The sequence below is a fragment of the Symphalangus syndactylus genome, chromosome 6, assembly GCF_028878055.3.
Source record: "Symphalangus syndactylus isolate Jambi chromosome 6, NHGRI_mSymSyn1-v2.1_pri, whole genome shotgun sequence".
Lineage (NCBI taxonomy): Eukaryota > Metazoa > Chordata > Mammalia > Primates > Hylobatidae > Symphalangus > Symphalangus syndactylus.
This window is the reverse complement of record NC_072428.2, coordinates 8,780,023-8,801,290: the sequence shown is the minus strand read 5'-3', so window position 1 is coordinate 8,801,290 and position 21,268 is coordinate 8,780,023. Positions and strand designations below refer to the sequence as shown.

Sequence of the window (21,268 nt, the reverse complement as noted above, 5' to 3'; positions counted from 1 at the left end):
TCACTTCTGGGCTTTGTATAGAAGTTGTTCTCAAGCCCTGGACAAAAGCTCCTTGCCCTCTAGGCCTTGACTGTCCTTGTCACACACTCCCTGTGTTTTCAGATATCCTGAAACCCTGGGTCCTGGGTCTGTCCTGCCAGACATGCAGGTACTGGGCTCACTGGGGGTTTGACTCAGATCCTAACAGCTCTGGAGGTGGGCTGGGGCACAGAGGCCAGTGGGTTTCTGACATGGGGACAGGGTGGGGACCTTTGACAGCAACAGCCCTGTTTCTGCTCTCCCAGACGTTACAGGCTTTTATTCCCCTGCATTGAAAATCTGGGGAAATTTATGGTTAAAATATGATTGTTGGGTTCTGACTGGGTTGCATTCTAGTCTCTCGTTTTTGGGATTTGGCATGCAACTATCTCTTTGGAAGTCAAACTTTGTTTCTTAACACACACACACACACACACGCACGCACACACACGCACGCACGCATACACTAGAAAAGAATTGGGAAAATGCTTAATGTTGCAAATGCTTGAAATGAGAAACGAGAACAGGACTGCCAAGGCACTCCCGAGCTCTGTGCATGGGCAGGTGATTAAGACAGTGTTTAGAGAGGAATTGAGGTCCGGTGGACAAACACGGAGTTCTAACCACAGCCCAGTTATTAGTCCACAGGAAACATCCTGTTACTATTATAAAGATGAAGTGCTACTTTTTTTTTTTTTAAAGAATTTTCTAAAAGTCTTCCTTTCCATTCTGATTCAATTCAGTCTGTGAGGCAGGAAGGTCTCAGGGCAGCCATGCCTGCAACATTAGCTAATCAGACTCCCAAGAAACATTCCATTCCGCTTAGAAGGGCTTTGGAGAATGGTTTGCTCATGGTGGCTTTTAAAATACACCGAGGGTTGCCAGGCTCAATGGGCTCCCTGCGGGGCTGGTGACCTGGTTCTAGGCCGGTGCTCAGCAGAGCTGCCTCCTGGTGGGTTAGTGGACTTGCTGTTAAACATAGTTGCTTCACCTATTCCCTGTTCCTGGGGGATGAAGAAGAAAGTCTTGTACTCTGTCCCTTCCCATTCTAAAATTGGGGCAACGGAGGCCCAAGAGAGTAATAATATAAGAAATAAGATCCAACACAGATCACTTTATGTTAACTTGTCTACAAATGCCAACGGGAGGAACATCATGGCATAGTGGCAAGAAAGATATAGTTTTAAATCCTGGTTTTTGCCAGCCTGAAACTGTGTGACCTTGTGTAAGTAAGTAAGCCTGAGACTCAGTTTCCTTATTTGTAAAATATTGATGATGATGCCTATTATACAGCATTGTTGTAAGGAGTACAAATAATGGATGTAAAGCACCTAGATGAGTGCCGGCATCCAGTGGGTACCTGATAAATGGTCTGTATTTATTTATTTATTTATTTATTTTTGAGATGGAGTCTCACTCTGTAGCCAAGGCTGGAGTGCAATGGCATGATCTTGGCTCACTGCAACTTCTGCCTCCTGGGTTCAAGTGATTCTCCTGCCTCAGCCTCCCAAGTAGCTGGGACTACAGGCGCCTGCCACCATACCCGGCTAATTTTTTGTATTTTTAGTAGAGACGGGGTTTCTCTGTGTTAGCCAGGATGGTCTCGATCTCCTGACCTCGTGATCTGCCCGCCTCGGCCTCCCAAAGTGCTGGGATTACAGGTGTGAGCCACCGTGCCCGGCCTAAACAATGTTTTCTAATCATGTCTGACAGTAAGAATTTTCCAAGGGCTAGTTAAAAATACAGATTCCCTGGCCAGGTGTGGTGGCTCACGCCTGTAATCCCAGCAGTTTGGGAGGCTGAGGTGGGCACAGATCACCTGAGGTGAGGAGTTCGACACTAGCCCGGACAACATGGAGAAACCCCATCTCTACTAAAAATACAAAAATTAGCCAGGTGTGGTGGCGGGCATCTGTAATCCTGGCTACTAGGGCAGTAGAATCACTTGAACCTGGGAGGTAGAGGTTGCAGTGAGCCGAGATTGCGCCACTGTACTCCAGCCTGGGTGACAGAAAAAGACTTTGTCTAAAAAAATAAAAATAAAAATACGGATTCCCAGGCTTCACCTTCTACCGTCTAGGGAAAGGCATGAGAATCTATATTATAACAAGCCATTGAGTTGCTTTTTCTTTTTCTCTTTTTTCTTTTCTTTTTTTTTGAGACAGAGTCTTGCTCTGTCGCCCAGGCTGGAGTGCAATGGCGTGATCTCAGCTCACTGCAACCTCCGCCTCTCGGGTTCAAGCAATTCTCCTGCCTCAGCCTCCTGAGTAGCTGGGATTATAGGTGTGTGCCGCCACCCCTGGCTAATTTTTGTATTTTTTAGTAGAGACAGGGTTTCACCATGTTGGTCAGGCTGGTCTCAAACTCCTGACTTCATGATCTGCCCACCTTGGCCTCCCAAAGTGCTGGGATTATAGGTGTGAGCTGCCACTGGGTGGCTTCTATGAGGCAGTTTTGAAATGCATCCAGGAGCCCTCCACTCCAGGTTCTTGGTTTGGCCTTTTGCTCCTCTATTTATCTGGCCCTCTGTTCAGTAAAGCTTCAGGTTTGTTTGAAGGAGACATGATTAGAAGGTCAAATATTGTATATTCTCAAGGCGAATGTGTCCTGAACTTTGCATAGTAGAATTTATTCCTGAAAAGCTGTTTGCAGATGGAATTTGTTTTGTGCGTGAGAGAACAGGCATATGCATAATACCTTAGTTTGCTATTTAATTTAAATCAATATTATCTGAGTGACTGTTATTTGCTGAGGATACAATGATAAACAAGATGCAGACCCCATCTTCAAGGGCCTTAGAGTCCAGCAAGGAAGATGGCGAAATAAACAGGCAATTACAAAGCTGTGGTTAGATAAGGTTAAGCACAGGGAGCTATGGTGGGTGGAGGAGGAAGTGCACCCAACTCAGTGTTGGGGCATCTTGGAATTTCTAGGTGAAGTGACATGTGATGGAGAAACCTATAGACTGGAATATAGTCTCAAATCCATTGCAAAGGGAATGATCCTTCCCCAACTTATCTTCGTGGAAAAAAAAAAACTTTCTTTTTTTTTTTTTTTTTTTTTTTTGAGATGGAGTCTCGCTCTGTCGCCCAGGCTGGAGTGCAGTGGCGCGATCTCAGCTTGCTGCAACCTCCGCCTCCCAGGTTCATGCCATTCTCCTGCCTCAGCCTCCCAAGTAGCTGGGACTACAGGTGCCCGCCACCACGCCCGGCTAATTTTTTCTATTTTTAGTAGAGACGGGGTTTCACCGTGTTAGCTAGGATGGTCTCGATCTCCTGACCTCGTGATCCACCCGCCTTGGCCTCCCAAAGTGCTGGGATTACAGGCGTGAGCCACCGCGCCCGGCTGAAAAATAAACTTTCACATCATGGTACCCCTGGATACATTTTTGCGGCCATGCATTTGCACAAATATTCAGTTCCTGCTACAGGCAAGGCACTGAGTGGGACGTTGCAGGGCTACCAAGGTGAGGAGGGCCCAACCCCTGTCCTCAAGGAGTTGATGTAACACCTACCCAGGATTAATTTCATTTCTCTCAGAGGTCATTAATCCAGTGTGATCTGTTTATGGCTGAAGAGGTATTTATTATTCAGGTCTTCACTCCCTTTCCTGAAAAGGCTGTTTATTTTGTTTCATCACCGTGCAGTGGCGAAATCCACTTCCAACCAATACTTAAGCTGGGCATACATTTTACCCAGGAGAAAACTGGAGGGCGTGCAGGAGTTCACAGAGTTGTTTGCTGACCCAAGCCATGAATCTGTGGAGACCTGGGTCGGTCTTCAGGGTTTGTAGGGTCTGTAGGGTCTGTGAGGATCTGAGGCAGCCTGCAGACCTACTAGCATCTTCTTTTTCTTTTTTATAATTGGCAATCATCCTTGGCTACCTAGTAGCATATTTTTTTTTTTTTTTTTTTTTGAGATGGAGTTTCACTCTTGTTGCCCAGGCTGGAGTGCCATGGCACGATCTCTGCTCACTGCAACCTCTGCCTCCTGGGTTCAGAATTCTCCTGCCTCAGCCACCCGAGTAGCTGGGATTACAGGCATGCGCCACTACACCCAGCTCAATTTGTATTTTTAGTAGAGACAGGGTTTCTCCATGTTGGTCAGGCTGGTCTCGAACTCCCGACCTCAGGTGATCCACCCACCTTGGCCTCCCAAAGTGCTGGGATTATAGGCGTGAGCCACTGCGCCCAGCCCCCTGGTAGCATCTTAAATCAAGCTTTCCTTCCCTCTGGGTATCATGGACATGAACACCTTTTATGTCTCTGCCTCAAGAGGGGAGGAGGCACAGAGGAACAAAAATCCTTGTGAATTATGATAATTACATAGTGTTTAAATGAAGGGTGGCAAGGTGTGTAAGTCCATAGGTAAGGTTTTTTTCTTTTTCTTTTTCTTTTCTTTTTTTTGAGATGGAGTCTCACTCTGTCACCCTGGCTGGAGTGCAGTGGTGCAATCTTGGCTCACTGCAACCTCCGTCTCCCGGGTTCAAGCGATTCTCCTGCCCTCAGCCTCCGGAGTAGCTGAGATTACAGTTGCGCCATCATGCCCAGCTAATTTTTGTATTTTTAGTAGAGATGGGTTTTCACCACGTTGGCCAAGCTGGTCTCGAACTCCTGACCTCAAGTGATCTGCCTGCCCCGGCCTCCTGAAGTGCTGGGATTACAGGCGTGGCGTGAGCCACCACGCCCAGCCTCTTTTTTTTTTTTTTTGAGACAGGGTCTCACGTTATTCCCCAGGCTGGAGTGCAGTGTTGCCATCTTGGTTTACTGCAGCCTAGGTTCAAGCCATCCTTGTATCGGCCTCCCAGGTAGCTTAGTCTACAGCCGTGTGCCACCACACCCGGCTAATTTTTGTAGAAACTGGGTTTCACCCTGTTGCCCAGGCTGGTTTCCAACTCCTGAGCCTAAGTGATCCACTCACCTCGGCCCCCCGAAGTGCTGGGATTACAGGCGTGAGCCATCGTGCGGCCCGGCAGCTTCTTTATGCTCAGTGCTTGCCTGGGTGTGTCGTCTGGTGGCAGAGCCCCTTAGACCCTGTAAGTGAATGTGTGTTCCCATCTTGCAGATGGTAACCTGAGGCCCAAGGGGTGTCTGGAGGTAGCGTCGGACACCTCGTGGTCTGCATCTTGCTGCACACAGAATCCAGCCTAGACTCATTATCCTGGCCTTTGAAGGTCCCCCAGTATGAATCCCCCAGCCTCCCATTCCTGTTTCTCCGAAGGCCAAGCTTGAAGCATCTGCTGCCTCGTTTCTGCCAAGTTGGCCCCACCTCCTGAGACACTTCTCCCCTCTACTGGCCTCGTGAAACCCAATCCATCCTTCAAAGCCCCGCTCAGGTGTCACCTCTCTCCTGGTTGGAATCAACCTCTTCCTCCTTAGCACTCTCTGGCTTGGCCCTTTCTCTCGCGGCTTCTCCTGGGCAAGTGGCACAGCCTCCCTGATCCTAGTGTCTTCCTCTGTGCGTGGGCACAGGAGTAATATCTGCTGTGATCTTTAACCCCCGTCGGGTCATGGACCTCTTTCACAACGTGATGAAAGAAGAGCTAATGCACGTGGAGTCCCACGATGTGTCCGGCTGGGTGTTTCGGACTTTACCAACCACTGCCTCGTGTAATCGCGAATGCAGCGGGCCTCTCTCCCCACAGGTCCCAGTACGATCCTTATTTCACACGGGAGGAGAGGAGGGTGGGGGGCGGCCCGGGAGGAGAAACGCGTCTCCAGGGTTCACAGGGCCGGTGCCACCAGCAGAGCCCCGTCCACCACATGCCACCGCCGGGCTTCTAACCCCTGGACGGGCTTCTGCTGGGCTCTCCGCCTCCCCGGCCGGCGCTCGGGGGCTGGGGGACGGAACACGATGTGCAGCGTGTGCCTTCTACCATTTCGGGGTTCAGGCACCCCCAAGCCCACCCAGGGCCGGGTCAGGCGCGCCGTCGCCGGGCTGCTGTCTGCGATCAGGCTGCGCTCTCAGTGGGGGTCTCGGCCAACCTCCGCCCACCCGAACCCTGCGCCGTGGACCGGGTGTGAGGCCGGGTAGCCCGTCCCGAGGGCTGAGCCACGGAGCCTGGTCCCGGGCTCCGAGTCCCAGGAATGCGGGAGGGCCGGGCGGAGGGGCGGGCGCGGCGGGGGCGCTTCCTCTGCTCCCGGGAGGGGAGTCGCGGCCGGCTCGGGGCGGGCGGGGGCGGCGGCGAGGGGGCTGCGGGGCTCGGCCGGGGCGGGAGGAAGCGATGAATATTCAGAGGGGGAGGGGAAGGGAGGGGGCCGAGCGCTCGCCGCGGTTCCTGCAGCCGCATGACGCGCGGAGGAGGCGGCGGGAGCAGCCGCGGGAGCCGGGGCCGGGGGTGGGCGCCGCTCGCTCCGCCCCGCGAAGCCCCTGCGCGCTCAGGGACGCGGCCGCCCCGCGGTAACCGCGCTCGACTCCGGCGTGTGGCCGCCGCCGCCGCTGCCATGTCCCCGGGGAAGCCCGGGGCGGGCGGAGCGGGGACGAGGCGGACCGGCTGGCGGAGGAGGAGGCGGAGGCGGCGGCAGGAGGCGGCGACGACGGTGCCCGGGCTCGGGCGCACGGCGGGGCCCGATTCGCGCGTCCCGGGCACGTTCCGGGGCGCGCGGGGCATGAAGCCGGCGGCGCGGGAGGCGCGGCTGCCTCCTCCGCGCTCGCCCGGGCTGCGCTGGGCGCTGCCGCTGCTGCTGCTGCTGCTGCTGCTGCGCCCGGGTCAGGTAAGCGCCGGGTGGGCTCGGGCGGGGGGCGGGAGGCCGGGGCGGGACCGGCATGGGCTGCACCTGCCCGAGCGTGTCGCCCCCGGGGGGTTCCGGGGAAGGGGGCGAGAGGGTCCGGATCCTCGGATCCCCGGAAGGCGACTCGCACACGCCGGCCACATCGATCCCTTTTCCGGCTGCCCAGGGTCGGGGGGGAGACAGGCGGGATCCGGCTTCCGCGGTGCTCGAGCCTCCCGGGGAAAAACCTCCGCGCGGGCTCCAGGCCGTCCCCGGCCCGGCTCTTCCCGGCGCTGGGCACATCTGGCCGGCACGGGCCGGGCTTTGCCGGCCGGAGGGGGCGTGTTGGCGGAGGTCTGGGGACGCAGAGCCGGGCGGCCGGGCCGAGCCTTTACCGAGAAGACCCTCCGACCCGGCCTGCAGGGGCCCGGCGGGAGCGACAGGGCAGGGCCGGGCGCCGGACAGTGGGGCCCTGGGCGAGGCGCGGGACTCCGGGCCGAGGGCGCTGTTTCTGGGGAAAGTTCCCAGGCCGGGGAAGAGCCGCACACTGGCTTGTCTCACGTCGGCCCTCTTGGCGTCGTGCTTGATTTCATGGGCGTTTAATTCGTGCTTTGTGGGCGCCGGCGCCCCCTCCCCACCGTCACCCCCACCCTCACCCCCACCCTCACCCCCACGCCCACCCTCACCCTCACCCTCACCCCCACCCTCACCCCCACCCTCACCCCCTCCCCACCCTCACCCCCACCCCCTCCCCACCGTCACCCCCACCCTCACCCCCACCCCCTCCCCACCGTCACCCCCACCCTCACCCTCACCCCCACCCCACCCTCACCCTCATCCTCACCCTCACCCCCTCCCCACCCTCACCCCCACCCTCACCCCCACCCTCATCCTCACCCCCACCCTAACCCTCACCCCCACCCTCACCCTCACCCCCACCCCCACCCTCACCCCCACCCCCACCCTCACCCCCACCCTCACCCCCACCCTCATCCTCACCCCCACCCCACCCTCACCCCCACCCTCACCCTCACCCCCACCCTCACCCCCACCCTCATCCTCACCCCCACCCTAACCCTCACCCCCACCCTCACCCTCACCCCCACCCTCACCCTCACCCTCACCCTCACCCCCACCCTCATCCTCACCCCCACCCTCACCCTCACCCCCACCCTCACCCTCACCCCCACCCTCACCCTCACCCCCACCCCCATCCTCACCCCCACCCTCACCCTCACCCCCACCCTCACCCTCACCCTCATCCTCACCCCCACCCTCATCCTCACCCCCACCCTAACCCTCACCCCCACCCTCACCCTCACCCCCACCCCCATCCTCACCCTCATCCTCACCCTCACCCCCACCCTCATCCTCACCCCCACCCTAACCCTCACCCCCTCCCCACCCTCACCCCCACCCCACCCTCACCCTCACCCCCACCCTCACCCCCTCCCCACCCTCACCCTCACCCCCACCCTCACCCTCACCCTCACCCCCACCCTCACCCCCTCCCCACCCCCACCCTAACCCTCACCCCCGCCCTCACCCCCACCCTCACCCTCACCCCCACCCTCACCCCCTCCCCACCCTCACCCCCACCCTAACCCTCACCCCCTCCCCACCCTCACCCCCACCCTAACCCTCACCCCCTCCCCACCCTCACCCCCTCCCCACCCTCACCCCCACCCTCACCCCCACCCCCACCCTCACCCCCACCCTCACCCCCACCCTCACCCCCACCCTCATCTTCACCCTCACTCTCACCCCCACCCTCACCCCCTCCCCACCCCCACCCCGACCCTCACCCCCACCCCCTCCCCACCCACACCCTCACCCCCACCCTCACCCCCACCCCCACCCTCACCCCCACCCCCACCCCCACCCCCACCCTCACCCCCACCCCCACCCTCACCCTCACCTTCACCCTCACCCTCTTTTCTTGCTTCACTTTTCGGATAATGCTGTCCCTGGCGTTTTGGTGACCGGCCTTTCCCCTTCCTGGCATTTCCATGGGGGGTGAGGCAGGGCAGCTGAGGGGCATTCCCATTTCACAGATGGGGAACTGAGGGAGAGAAGTGAAAGAGCGGAGTACCCAGCCCGTGCCATGGGAGCTGAGCCAGCGGGCGCGTCCTCTCAGCCTCTGGAGCCTGTTGGGGTTTGAATCCGCAGGGGAAGCGGTCTAGGGCTGCCTTGCTGTGCGTTTCTGCAAATGACCATCTTGCTTGTTTTATACAGACACCATCTCTGAGGAAATGAGTTATTGGCTGGGGATGGAACCTGGTTTCAGGGAAAACCTCTCCAGCGCGAATACAGGAGAGAGCAGAAGCATCACCCTGGGGCAGCAATACCGCCTAGCAGGCTGTAGGAGAAAGGGGCTGGGGCCTGGGGGCTGCGTGACCCTCGGCACCCGGGGGTCTCTCCTCGCAGTTTCCCCAGCAGGTTCTGCACAGGCTCTCCTGGGGGCCGGAAGGCAGTGTGACCTCCTGCAGAGAACCTTGAAGTAGATGTCAGGAGACTGGCTCCAGGGCCAGGCCACAGGGTTGGACTTGCTCTTCAGGCTCCTCTACCCTCGGTTAACAGCATCTGTAGAATGGGTATAGCACCCCCTGCCCAGTGGAATTGTTTGAGGGGTTCCACTGGCCAATGTCTAAAAGAGCTTTGTAAATATTTAGGGTTTCCAGATGGGATTCTCGTGATTAAGGTACAGTGTCTGTGGGGGCTGTCTTCTCCCTGTCCATGTAAGGAAATTCAGGGAAGCAGTGTCTGGTCAAAAAGGCCTTGTATTTGAAGATTTCTTGTATCAAAGTTTATGCTAAAACAAACAAAAACAAAACAAACAAAAACCACAAAAAACAGAAAACCCCCAAACTTAAAGCTTCCTTTATTTTTAAATATATAATATATGTAAATTTTTTTTTTTGCTTCAGCAAAAAAATTTTAAATTATATATATATATATATATAAAATTTACTTTTTTTTGCTCCAGCCATAGTGGTTGCTAGCTGTGTTTTCAATCAGCAAAAAGTTTCTTGGGTAAATTTATTGCTTGCTCAATCCTTCCTTGTATTTCATTAGCATATTGCCACTCTACACTTGTATTTAGATATTTCCTTCCTCTATGGTTTGTTCTGTAGAACCTCAAAAGGACTCTCTTATTTCTTTTTTTTTTTTTTTTTTTTGGGCGCATTATGAAATAGGAAATCTAAAAGGCTCTCAGAAGAAGCGTCTTCAAAATCCACATTCAGCAGTTCACGTTGATAATGGGTATTTCAGGGAATCAGTGCATTTTTGAGCTGGACCATACTTTCAAGACAGCTGAAACCCCTCAGAACTCTTAGATGAGGATATTGAGGTCCAGAGAAGACAGGGAGCAGGCTGAGGTCACCCAGCAAGGTATTAGAGAAGACAAGATGGGAACCTGGGTCACCTGCCTGGGCCTCGTATTTTCAAAGTGCTATTTTTTTTTTCCCGTGTTTTCACTTTGATCTTACTTTTAATGATAGGGACATATCACTGTGTCTTCTCAAAACGGTGGGTGTGAATGGAATTTTTCAAAGTCGACTCAATTTGAGATATTTCTGAAGTTTGTTTAGGAAACAAGAGTATGTGTCTGCCTTCCTAAGAGCAGACTGGTTTTTTGAGGCCTGGATTGTGTGTGTATGTGCTCATGTGTGTGTTATAAAATGGAATCAACTATACCAGGTTAAACAAATGGACAAGTCATGGAAAAGACACAGCTCTGTTTGGACATTAATAAGGGCGGGTGTGGAAGCTGGAAAGCTGAGATGCCGGAAGGCTCAGTGCTTAGTAGACCCGGAAAAGCAATTTTTGGACTGGCATCTCATTCCCCTTTTCTAAGACAGGAAGGACGGTCAGAGATGATTCCAACATGAGGACTTTGCTAGTTGCAGTGTCTGACTCCTCCCATTCTCATAGCAGTTTTGCACACTAGTTTTGGTTTGTGTGTATGTTTTAGGCAATGTGACAAAGCAGTTTTCCTCCTGCCTCCTTCTCTTTAGAAATTTAATCCTGACAGGTTCTTTAAGAAATCAGCTTGATGTGGGCTGATTTTAAAAGAATAAATGAAAAAAAAGCTGGTGACTGATAGCTGTTTTATTGGTCTTGTAGTGTTTTAGTTTTATCTTCACTTTCTTGTTTCCTGGTGAATAATAACTGGGTTTACTATCTCTCATGGCTAATCCTTCAGCCTGATTCCTTACCTGCTCCATCCAGAGTACAAAATATATTTTGACTCCTCTTTAAACTGCTTGTTAGATTCTCATATGAGTGACTTTAAATATTTTTGTTTTGCTTCAGGACAACGGGAAAACCAAATGATTATGTTTTGTTGGCAGACAGTTTACGAAAACAGCAAATTGGTTTATGGTTAGACTGTGACTTTGAGCTGACTTCAAGTTCGGCCCCATGATAAAGATAACCATGGAATACCCAAGCTTTCCTAAGCAGAGAGGATCCTGGCTTCCAAATGAGCAATTTTGGTCAGCAAAGGGGTTATTTAGCTCCTAAAAGTAATTTTTGCTTGAGGTTGGGGCTGAGGCAGAGTGGCCGAACGACCGTAGGCCTGGGTGTAGCCAGAGCATCATCAGTAATTACTTCTCAGTTCATTCACTTCTTGGGCTAGGGAATTATTTTGAGTGCAGGATAAGAGGCAATTTTCTTGTGTTTCCTTCTAATATAACGCCACTGATGATATTATAATTAATAGGTAACGTTATGCATGACAGGCACTGTGTGCTAAGGGTTTTAATGCATTATCTCATTTGGCCATTTCAGAAATACCAAGAGATAGGTGCTGTTCTTGGTTTTTTTTTTTTTTTTTTTTGAGAGGGAGTCCCACTCTGTCACCCAGGCTGGAGTGCAGTGGCGCAATCTTGGCTCACCGCAACCTTCACCTCCTGGGTTCAAGTGATTCTCTTACCTCAGCCTCCCGAGTAGCTGGGATTACAGGCATACACCATCATACCTGGCTACTTTTTGTATTTTTAGTAGAGATGGGGTTTCACCATGTTGGCCAGGCTGGTCTTGAACTCCTGACCATAGGTGATCTGCCTGCCTTGGCCTCACAAAATGCAGGGATTACAGGCGTGAGCCACTGTGCCCGGCCTTTTTTTTTTTTTTTTTGAGATGCAGTCTAGCTCTGTTGCCAGGCTGGAGTACGGTGGTGTGATCTTGGTTCACTGCAACCTCTGCCTCCTGGGTTCCAGGGATTCTCCTGCCTCAGCCTCCCAAGTACCTGGGATTACAGGCATGTGCTGCCACGCCCAGTTAATTTTTGGATTTTTATTAGAGACAGGGTTTCAGCATGTTGGCCAGGATGGTCTTGATCTCCTGACCTCATGATCTGCCCACTTCGGCCTCCCAAAGTGTTGGGATTACAGGCATGAGCCAGCGCGCCCGGCCTGTTTTTGTTTTTAAGAGACAGGGTCTTGCTTTGTCACCCAGGCTGGAGTGCAGTGGGACAAACGTAATTCACTGCAATCTCAACCTCCCGAGCTCAAGGGCTCCTCTCGTTTTTGCCTCTCAAGTAGCTGGGACTACAGGCGTGTGCTACCATTCCTGGCTAATTTTTTTTTATAGAGATGGTGTCTGGCTGTGTTGCCCAGTCTGGTCTTGAACTCCTGGGCTCAAGTGATCTGCCCACCTCGGCCTCCCAAAGTGCTGGGATTACGGGCCTGAGCCACCGCACCTGGCCCAGACATTTTTTAGACAGTCTTGCTGTGTTGCCCAGGCTGGACTCAAACTCCTGGGTCCAGTTGACATCCCTCCTCATCCTCCCAAGTAGCCAGGACTACAGGGACATGCTACCTTTATTTTGGGTTCTTTGTGTCCTAAACCCTGTATGATCTGCTCCATTTGTAACACAGAGGACCCAGGTGCCCTCTTTCCTGCTTATATTTCTTTGGGGCCTCAGTTTACAAGGCAAGTCTGCCTTTGTGGAGATAGATTGGGGTCTGGGATGGAAAGACCTGGGTTTGGGTCTTTGCTCTGCCACTTAGCTGCATAAACTCAGCAAGTCACTTAACCTCTGTGACTTCTCATTTCCTTATCTGGAAAATGGGACTAACACTTCCTGCTTCACTGGGTGGTTGAGAGGATCAAATAAGATAGAAGAGGAATTGCTACGTAACACCTAAAGCAAGGCCCAACTGCTAGTTGTGGCTGCTGCTGTTACTTGGAGAGAAGAAATGAGGCCCCAGATCATTAGTTCATATGACAATTTTTTCTTTTTTTAAGACGGAGTCTCACTCTGTTGCTTAGGCTGGAGTGCAGTGGCGCGATCTCCGCTCACTGCAACCTCAGCCTCCCGGGTTCAAGCAATTCTACTGCCTTAGCCTCCTGAGTAGCTGGGACTACAGGCACGCTCCATCATGTCTGGCTAATTTTTGTATTTTAGTTGAGATGGGGTTTCACCACGTTGGCCAGGCTGGTCTTTAACTCCTGACCTCAGGTGATCCACCCGCCTTGGCCTCCCAAAGTGCTGGGATGACAGTCTGAGCCACCGCGCCTGGCCCCTATGACAAATATTTATGAAGTGTTTTCCACAGAGTGATATGGAATAACCCTGGGTGTGTGCAAGATGAACTGAGCTCAGTCACAATACTTTTTTTTCCCCTAATGTTAAGAATTATTGGCTGGGCAGCGTGGCTCATTCCTTTAATCTCAGCACTTTGAAAGGCAGAGGTGGGAGGATCAGGTGAGCCCAGGAGTTTGAGACCAGCCTGGACAACAAAGTGAGACCTTGTCTATACAAAAAATTAGCTGGGCATGGTGGTGTGGACCTGTGGTCCCAGCTACTTGAGAGGCTGAGTTGGGAGGATGGCTTGAGCCCTGGGAGGTTGAAGCTGCAGTGAACCTTGATAGCGCCACTGCACTCCAACCGAGGCAACAGAGTGAGACCCTGTCTCAAAAAGGAAAAAAAAAAAAATTATTTTAGGGGGTCTTAGTAAAGAAAGACCCCATAAAAGTCCATGATTTTATAGGTCGAATGAGGTGAAATGTGGCATCATGATAAATACATTTGTTTAAATATGATAAAAAGTTGGTCTAAAGAAAAACGTTGGGTAAATAATTACGCGAGTATGATGTGGTTATGGCCAAATTGTAAAGATGATCAGTTGCTTAAGTCTGGGGGGACAGGCACTGAGCAGAGGCTGTGGTGGGGGACAGGAGCCTGTCTCACGGCTCTTACTGGCCACTGGGCAAGACAACTCAGATTGCACCAACCAGCCAGTCACAGTTGTGATGTAGGATGTGACTGTGAATGACATCCCTGCTGCCCGCTTCAGAGAAAGGGCTGCCACTTGCCGGAGAAGGAATGGTGATAACGAGGGACAGCCAGTCCCTAAGTGGAGATCCCTGAAAGTGGTGAATATCTCAGACCAGAGAAGCCCAGAGCAATTTTTTTACCACCTTGTATGGCTGTTTTTCCAGTGGCTTTACTGGTGCCCCCTTGGAGGACAGGGGCTGTAGGAAGTTTGTTATTACTTCCTTATTAGTGACAGCTGCAGTCATCCTATTGTCTCAGAATTTCCCTGGCACGTAAATGCTAGGATAAGGGTGGTGGTAAGCAGATGGGGGGCATTTTGAAAACGAGGCAGTGTCAGCTTCCACAGAAGGTCTAATTTTAAACATGCAAATAATTTTCAGTTCCACTTTTCCTTCTTCCTGTTAGAGGGAAGCTGTCCCCTGTTGCCATTTCTGAAACTTGGGCGGACAATGTCGTTATTGTGTTACAAATGATCTGCGTCTCCAGGGCAGGAGTTGGGTGATATTTTTCTGGGAGCCTGTGCCAGGGTGTAGCTCAGTGTTATCTCATGGTTTCTGAGTAAATGAGTGAGTGAATATTAAAACTTCACATCAACATGGAGCCTATAATGCGGTGGTTCTGAATCTTTCTTGGGGGGGAAAGGAAGAGATACAAGACCCCTAGAGAGTATAGAGGGTGTGTAAAAGGGAAGAATCCTTCCCCAAAAGGGAATGCACATATTTGTAATATTGTATCCAATTTCAGAAGGTTTTTTTAAATTTTTAATTTTATTGTGTTTTTTTTTGAGACACGGTCTCAGTTTGTACCCCAGCGTGGAGTGCAGTGGCATGATCTTGGATCTCGGCTCACTGCAGCCTCTGCCTCCTGGGCTCAAGTGATCCTCCCGCCTCAGCCCTCCGAGTAGCTGGGACTGCAGGCGTGCACCACCATGCCCGGCTAATTTTTGTATTTTTTGTAGAGATGGGGTTTCACCACGTTGCACAGGCTGGTCTCCAATTCCTGAGGTCAAGCAATCCATTCACCTTGGCCTCCTAATGTACTAGGATTATAGGTGTGAACCACTGTGCCCGGCCTCGTAGACTCTTTAAAACAGTCCATGAAGCCCAGGTTAAAAAAACCTCCCATCTAAAATTGTATAAGGTTAGAAAATTACCAGTCCTCTTCAGAGAGGTGTATCCTTGGTTTCTTTCCAGGAAAAAAAAAAAAATTTTAGGTAATATACACAAGTATCTATATTCACCTTTTTTTGTTACTTTAAAGGTAACATTATATATACATTGTTCTCTACGTGGCCTTTTAATTTATTCAGATATCTTGGAGAGTATTTCCCGTCTGCACCTATAGCTATAACTTATTCTTATAAATGACTGGCTAGTTTTTTTTTTTTTTTTTTTTTGAGATGGAGTCTCACTCTGTCTCCCAGGCTGGAGTGCAGTGGCACGATCTTGACTTACTGCAACTTCTGTCTCTCGGGTTCAAGGAATTCTCCTGCCTCAGCCTCCTGAATAGCTGGGATTACAGGTACGTGTCACCACACCTGGCTAATTTTTGTATTTTTAGTGGAGACGGGGTTTCACCATGTTGGCCAGATTGGTCTCACTCCTGACCTCAGGTGATCCACCCACCTCAGCCTCCCAAAGTGCTGGGATTACAGGTGTGAGTCACCATGCCTGACCGTGACTAGTGTTTTGATGTGTGGATTGACTACAGTTTATTTGACCATTCTTCTATCAATGGACACTTTAGTTGTTTTAATACACCTCCTTGTCCTGTCACAAATCATACTTCGTAATGTCTCTGGTGGATATTTCTTGTAACCTTCCCAAGTGTATCTGTAGAGTAAATTTCGAGTTTCAGGATTACTGGATTGGAAGATGCATGCATTTAAAAGTGTGATTGCTGTTGTCAGGTTGTCCCCCAGAAGTGTCACCTCAGTTTGTACCTGTATCCATAGGTTTAGAGAGTGTCTGTTTCTCCATACCGTCTCACCTGAAATGAAAATTTTTACATGTGTGCTAGTCTGAAAGGTGAAAAATTGTATCTTGTTTTTTTTTTTTTTTGAGACGGAGTCTTGCTCTGTTGCCCAGGCTAGAGTGCAATGGCGCTTGGCTCACTGCAAGCTCTGCCTCCCAGGTTCACGCCATTCTCCTGCCTCAGCCTCCCGAGTAGCTGGGACTACAGGTGCCCACCACCAAGCCCAGCTAATTTTTTGTATTTTTAGTAGAGATGGGGTTTCACCATATTGGCCAGGATGGCCTCGATCTCCTGACCTTGTGATCCGCCCGCCTCGGCCTCCCAAAGTGCTGGGATTACAGGTGTGAGCCACCGCGCCTGGCCGTATCTTGTTATTTTTATTTATGTCTTTAATTTTGAGTTAGTTGAGTTTTTTGGTCATTTGCCTCTGCTGCTTCTTTTTTTTTGTTTTCTTTTTTTTTTTTTTTGAGACGGGGTTTTGCTCTTGTTTTTTTTTTTTTTTTTTTTTTTTTTTTTTTTTTTTTTTTTTTTTTGAGACGGAGTCTCGCTCTGTTGCCCAGGCTGGAGTGCAGTGGCGCGATCTCGGCTCACTGCAAGCTCCGGCTCCCGGGTTCACGCCATTCTCCTGCCTCAGCCTCCCGAGTAGCTGGGACTACAGGCGCCCGCCAACACACCCGGCTAATTTTTTTTTTGTATTTTTAGTAGAGACGGGGTTTCACCGTGTTAGCCAGGATGGTCTCGATCTCCTGACCTCGTGATCCGCCCGCCTCGGCCTCCCAAAGTGCTGGGATTACAGGCTTGAGCCACCGCGCCCGGCCGGGGTTTTGCTCTTGTTGTCCAGGCTGGAGTGCAATGGTGTGATCTTGGCTCACTGCAACCTCCACCTCTCAGGTTCAAGTGATTCTCCTGCCTCAGTCTTCTGAGTAGCTGGGATTACAGGCATGTGCCACCACACCCAGCTAATTTTTTGTATTTTTAGTAGAGATGGGATTTGTTCCTTAGGAACCATGTTGGCCAGGCTGGTCTTGAACTGCTGATCTCAGGTGACCCACCTGCCTTGGCCTCCCAAAGTGCTGAGATTACAGGCATGAGCCACTGTGCCCGGCCCTATTTTTTGTTTTTTGGTTAACTCCCTGTTCATTAAAAAAAAATAAAAACCCGTATCTATAGATGGGTAGATATAGATGTAATCTTTGTTATCAATTTGTATAAGCTCTTTGGAAATTAGTCCTTTGATTGTCATTTGTATTGCAAACACATTCCTCCCCACCACAATTATTTTAGATGTAGCCCTTGTTCCTTAGGAACTCAGAGATAAATAAGACCCTAGGGTGGTGAAGAGAGCATAGAATTTGGAACAAGACTCCTTGGTTGGAGTCTTGGCTCTACCACCTCATTAGCTGTGTGATCTTGGGCGGGTATCTTGACCTTTCTGATCCTTGCTGTTCATATTCCAAAAATGCTAATAATAGGAGTACCTCTGACACAGGGTAGTTGGAGAAACTAAGTGTGATCATATTATGCTAAAATTCCTTGTAAATGGCTATGGAAACATAAACACAGCATTTTATAAAATACCACGAAGTATTCCATTTACTGAAGAGTTACATCAGAAGAGTATTTCTGATCGTGCCACTGCACTCCAGCCTGGGCGACAGACTGAGACTCCATCTCAACAAACAAACAAACAAACAAACAAACAAAAAACTAGCCAGTCATTTATAAGAATGAGTTACAGCTATAGGTGCAGGCGGTAAATACTGTCCAAGATATCTAAATAAATTAAAAGACTATGTAGAGAACAATGTATATATAATGTTACCTTTAAAGTGACAAGGGTGAATATAGATACTTGTGTTATCAGAAGAGAGAGATATTCCATTTACTGAAGAGTTAGGGCAAAGACCATAATATCGTAATTATCAATAGTTATGAATTGTCAAAATTATGCCATGAAACCTCTTTTTTTGAGATGGAGTCTCACTCTGTCGCTCAGGCTGGAGTGCAGTGGTGTGATCTTGGTTCACTGCAACCTTTGCCTCTGAGGTTCAAGCGATTCTTCTGCCTCAGCCTGGGATTACAAGCATGCGCCACCATGCCTGGCTAATTTTTGTAGTTTTAGTAGAGACAGGGTTTCATCATGTTGGCCAGGCTGGTCTCGAACTCCTGACCTCAAGTGATCTGCCTGCCTTGGCCTCCCAAAGTGTTGGGATTTTTTTTTTGGAGACGGAGTCTCGCTCAGTCACCCAGGCTGGAGTGCAGTGGCGCGATCTCGGCTCACTGCAAGCTCCGCCTCCCAGGTTCACACCATTCTCCTGCCTCAGCCTGGCTGGGACTACAGGCACCCGGCACTATGGCCGGCAATTTTTTTTGTATTTTTAGTAGAGACGGGGTTTCACCGTGTTAGCCAGGATGGTCTTGATCTCCTGACCTCATGATCTGCCCGCCTCGGCCTCCCAAAGTGCTGGGATTACAGGCGTGAGCCACCGCACCTGGCCCCATGAAACCTCTTACATTGGGTTTGAGATTAAATCCACAATGGAGTGTGTGTATTATATATACACACACAGACACATGCAAATATATTAAAATGTATAATATGAAGCAGTGGAACTTCCCTGATAGCACAATTTAAATATTTCCTTCTTGACAAACGTGCATAGTTAAATAAATTGAGTGACCACCAGGTGTGACTGAAGAGTGGCCAATGTCTATTCCTAGCCCCAAAGGAGCACAGGGGTATTGACTGTGTCCCTTAAAAAAAACAAAACAAAACACAGGGCTCTCTTTGTATTGGTTCGAGCATTTCTCTTTATCTTGTGACCTGGCCAGCTCTGGCTATGGCTGCCTCCTGTCTCCCGGTACATTTTCTGTGGGGGTCAAGAGGAGTTATTTTAAGCCACCAATGGGAAAGTTTAAAGACATAATCCTTGGCTGTAATTGCAGGAGATGGGAGGCTGAGAGTCTGTGCTGACTTGCCACCTGTTTCCACGGCAGCAAAGGTGATTGTGCATTTCCTGCTGCTGGCTGAGGGGCCAGCACATTTTCATGTCATTGTGTCATGGGGAGTTTTCCTCTCTCAGTGAGAGCACATCATGCTCATGGTCTTGTTCCTGTGGCCAGGACGTGGAGAACTATGGGGAGATCGTTCTGGCTGTGAAGGGAAATTGCTGGCCAGTGCTTAGTGCATGGGCTTTGGAGTCAGACCCAACTTCTCCACCTCCTACCTGTGTGACCTTGGGCCAGTCCTTCTAATGCTTGGAGTCTCTTCTGTCCTCATCTGTATAATAGGGACAACACTTTATAGGATTGTCGTGGAGGATTAAGTGGATCTGCATGACAAATGCTTAGCATGAAAAAAACCCTCAACAGATATTGGCTGCTGTTTTATTATCTTATTTTGCTGAGACACTGGCATAATTTACAATTCACAAATTAAATTTTTTAACCTTGTACTGTAGTTTACAAGGCCCTTTCACATATGTGAGCTTGTTCAATCCTCATAGCATCCTGGAGTTTGTCGTTGTTATTCTCATTTAACAAGGTGTGACTCAGAGTGGCTGTAATTGACCTGTCCAATTCAGGTGTCATCTGTCTTCTGCACAATAATAATAGTGTACGTTCGTAGTATAGGCCACCTCTTTTTTTTTTTTTTTAAGTCATAGTCTCGCCCTGTCACCCAGGCTGGAGTGCAGTGGTGTGATCTCAGCTCACTGCAACCTCCGCCTTCTGGGTTCAAGCAATCCTTGTGCCTCAGCCTCCTGAGTAGCTGGCATTACAGGAGCCTGCCCACCATGCCTGGCTAATTTTTGTGTTTTTAGTAGAGACGGGGTTTCACCATGTTGGCCAGGCTGGTCTGGAACACCTGACCTTGTGATCTGCCTGCCTTGGCCTCCCAAAGTGCTGGGATTACAGGTGTGAGTCACCGCGCCCGAGTATAGGCCACTTTTAAGAATTACTCAGAGTTAGCTTATAAGAGGTGAATCAGTGGAGTCCTCCAGTTTGGTTCACACATAATTATTAGGTTGAACCATATAAAGTTACTGTTTTTGGTCCTGTGAATATTAGTATTTGTATATGGTTCCAATCTAATATGTTCCAGAAAATACACACTGAAAGTGAAGTTTGGAAAACCAAATCATAGACGTACATACTGTAAGGCAGTGTATTTGAAACTGGGATGTAAAATCAATTTAGTGAGTTATGACCTGCATTTAAAAAATGGTAGAATATCAGAGTTTGCTGGATTGTAAAAATATCAGAGTTTGCTGGTGAGTATTGTCCATTTCAGTTATATATGTGCACACGTGTGTGTGGTGTGTATGTATGTATACTAAATTGCATATAAAATGAATTTCTTATCACGGGTTCAGCTGTTGCCAGAAAACACTGGAAGTCACTGTTCCAGGGAATGGAATGGTGGAAGATGCCTGGTGGGGGATGGAGGTGGATTCTGTTTCCAGAGACGGTAAAAAAAAACCAGTGTAAAGTCCCCAATTATGCATTGTCAGTGTCTCTATAAGTGTCTCTATATGTAGCTGGAAACCATTCCTGCAGCAGGTAAGCAGGAAGAACCAAATTCTCGAGAGGCACTTCAGGAAGGGAAGTGGGCCGACTGAAAGCTTTGGAGGCCTGCCTTTAAGTAGCTGCTTTTCTGGAAACTTCAGGGCGACCAGCCTAGTGAACAAGCTATGGGTCAGAGTTGTGTGTTCTTTTGGTAAATGGGTTTGGTAGAGAGCTAACACTACTGCATTTGTAGTTTATTCGTTTGTTTGTTTTCTTTTTGAGACGAGTCTCACTCTGTCACCCAGGCTGGAGTGCAGTGTTGCAATCTCGGCTCCCTGCAGCCTCCACCTCCTGGGTTCACGTGATCCTCCTGCCTCTGCCTCCCGAGAAGCTGGGATTACAGATGTGCACCACCACACCCAGCTAGTTTTTGTATTTTTAGTAGAGACGGGGTTTCATCATGTTGGCCAGGCTGGTCTTGAACTCCTGACCTCAAGTCATCCTCCCACCTTGGCCTCCCAAAGTGCTGGGGCTATAGGGGTGAGCCACCATGCCCAGCCTGCGTCTGTAGTTTAAATAATAACTTAATGACCACCATCCAGTAGCTGAGGCTCTAAGAGGGAGGTCTGAATAGTGGGTGACTCAGCTCAGCCCTTCCTGACCTCTAGCTCTAGGCTGTGCTGTCTCTAGGTTCCAGCACTGATTTGCATGGGCCTGAATGAACCTTCTGGAGATTGTTAGCCTAACTGGCTGAAGGATCCTGATCCCCAGGT

The 21,268-nt window shown here is 50.2% G+C and overlaps 1 protein-coding gene across 2 annotated transcripts in view; it reads left to right on the top strand.

Annotated features, from left to right (window-relative positions):
• Positions 1-6,319: 6,319 nt before the first annotated feature.
• Positions 6,320-21,268, top strand: part of PTPRJ (protein tyrosine phosphatase receptor type J) — a 192,263-nt gene continuing 177,314 nt past the window's right edge. Inside the window, exon 1 of one of the 2 annotated variants that reach the window (XM_055281533.2) lies at positions 6,320-6,730. In XM_055281533.2, the coding sequence (XP_055137508.1) occupies positions 6,461-6,730 (270 nt within the window). In that variant the 5' untranslated portion in view covers positions 6,320-6,460. The remainder of the gene's footprint in view (positions 6,731-21,268) is intronic. The other variant, XM_055281534.2, reaches the window with a different exon arrangement.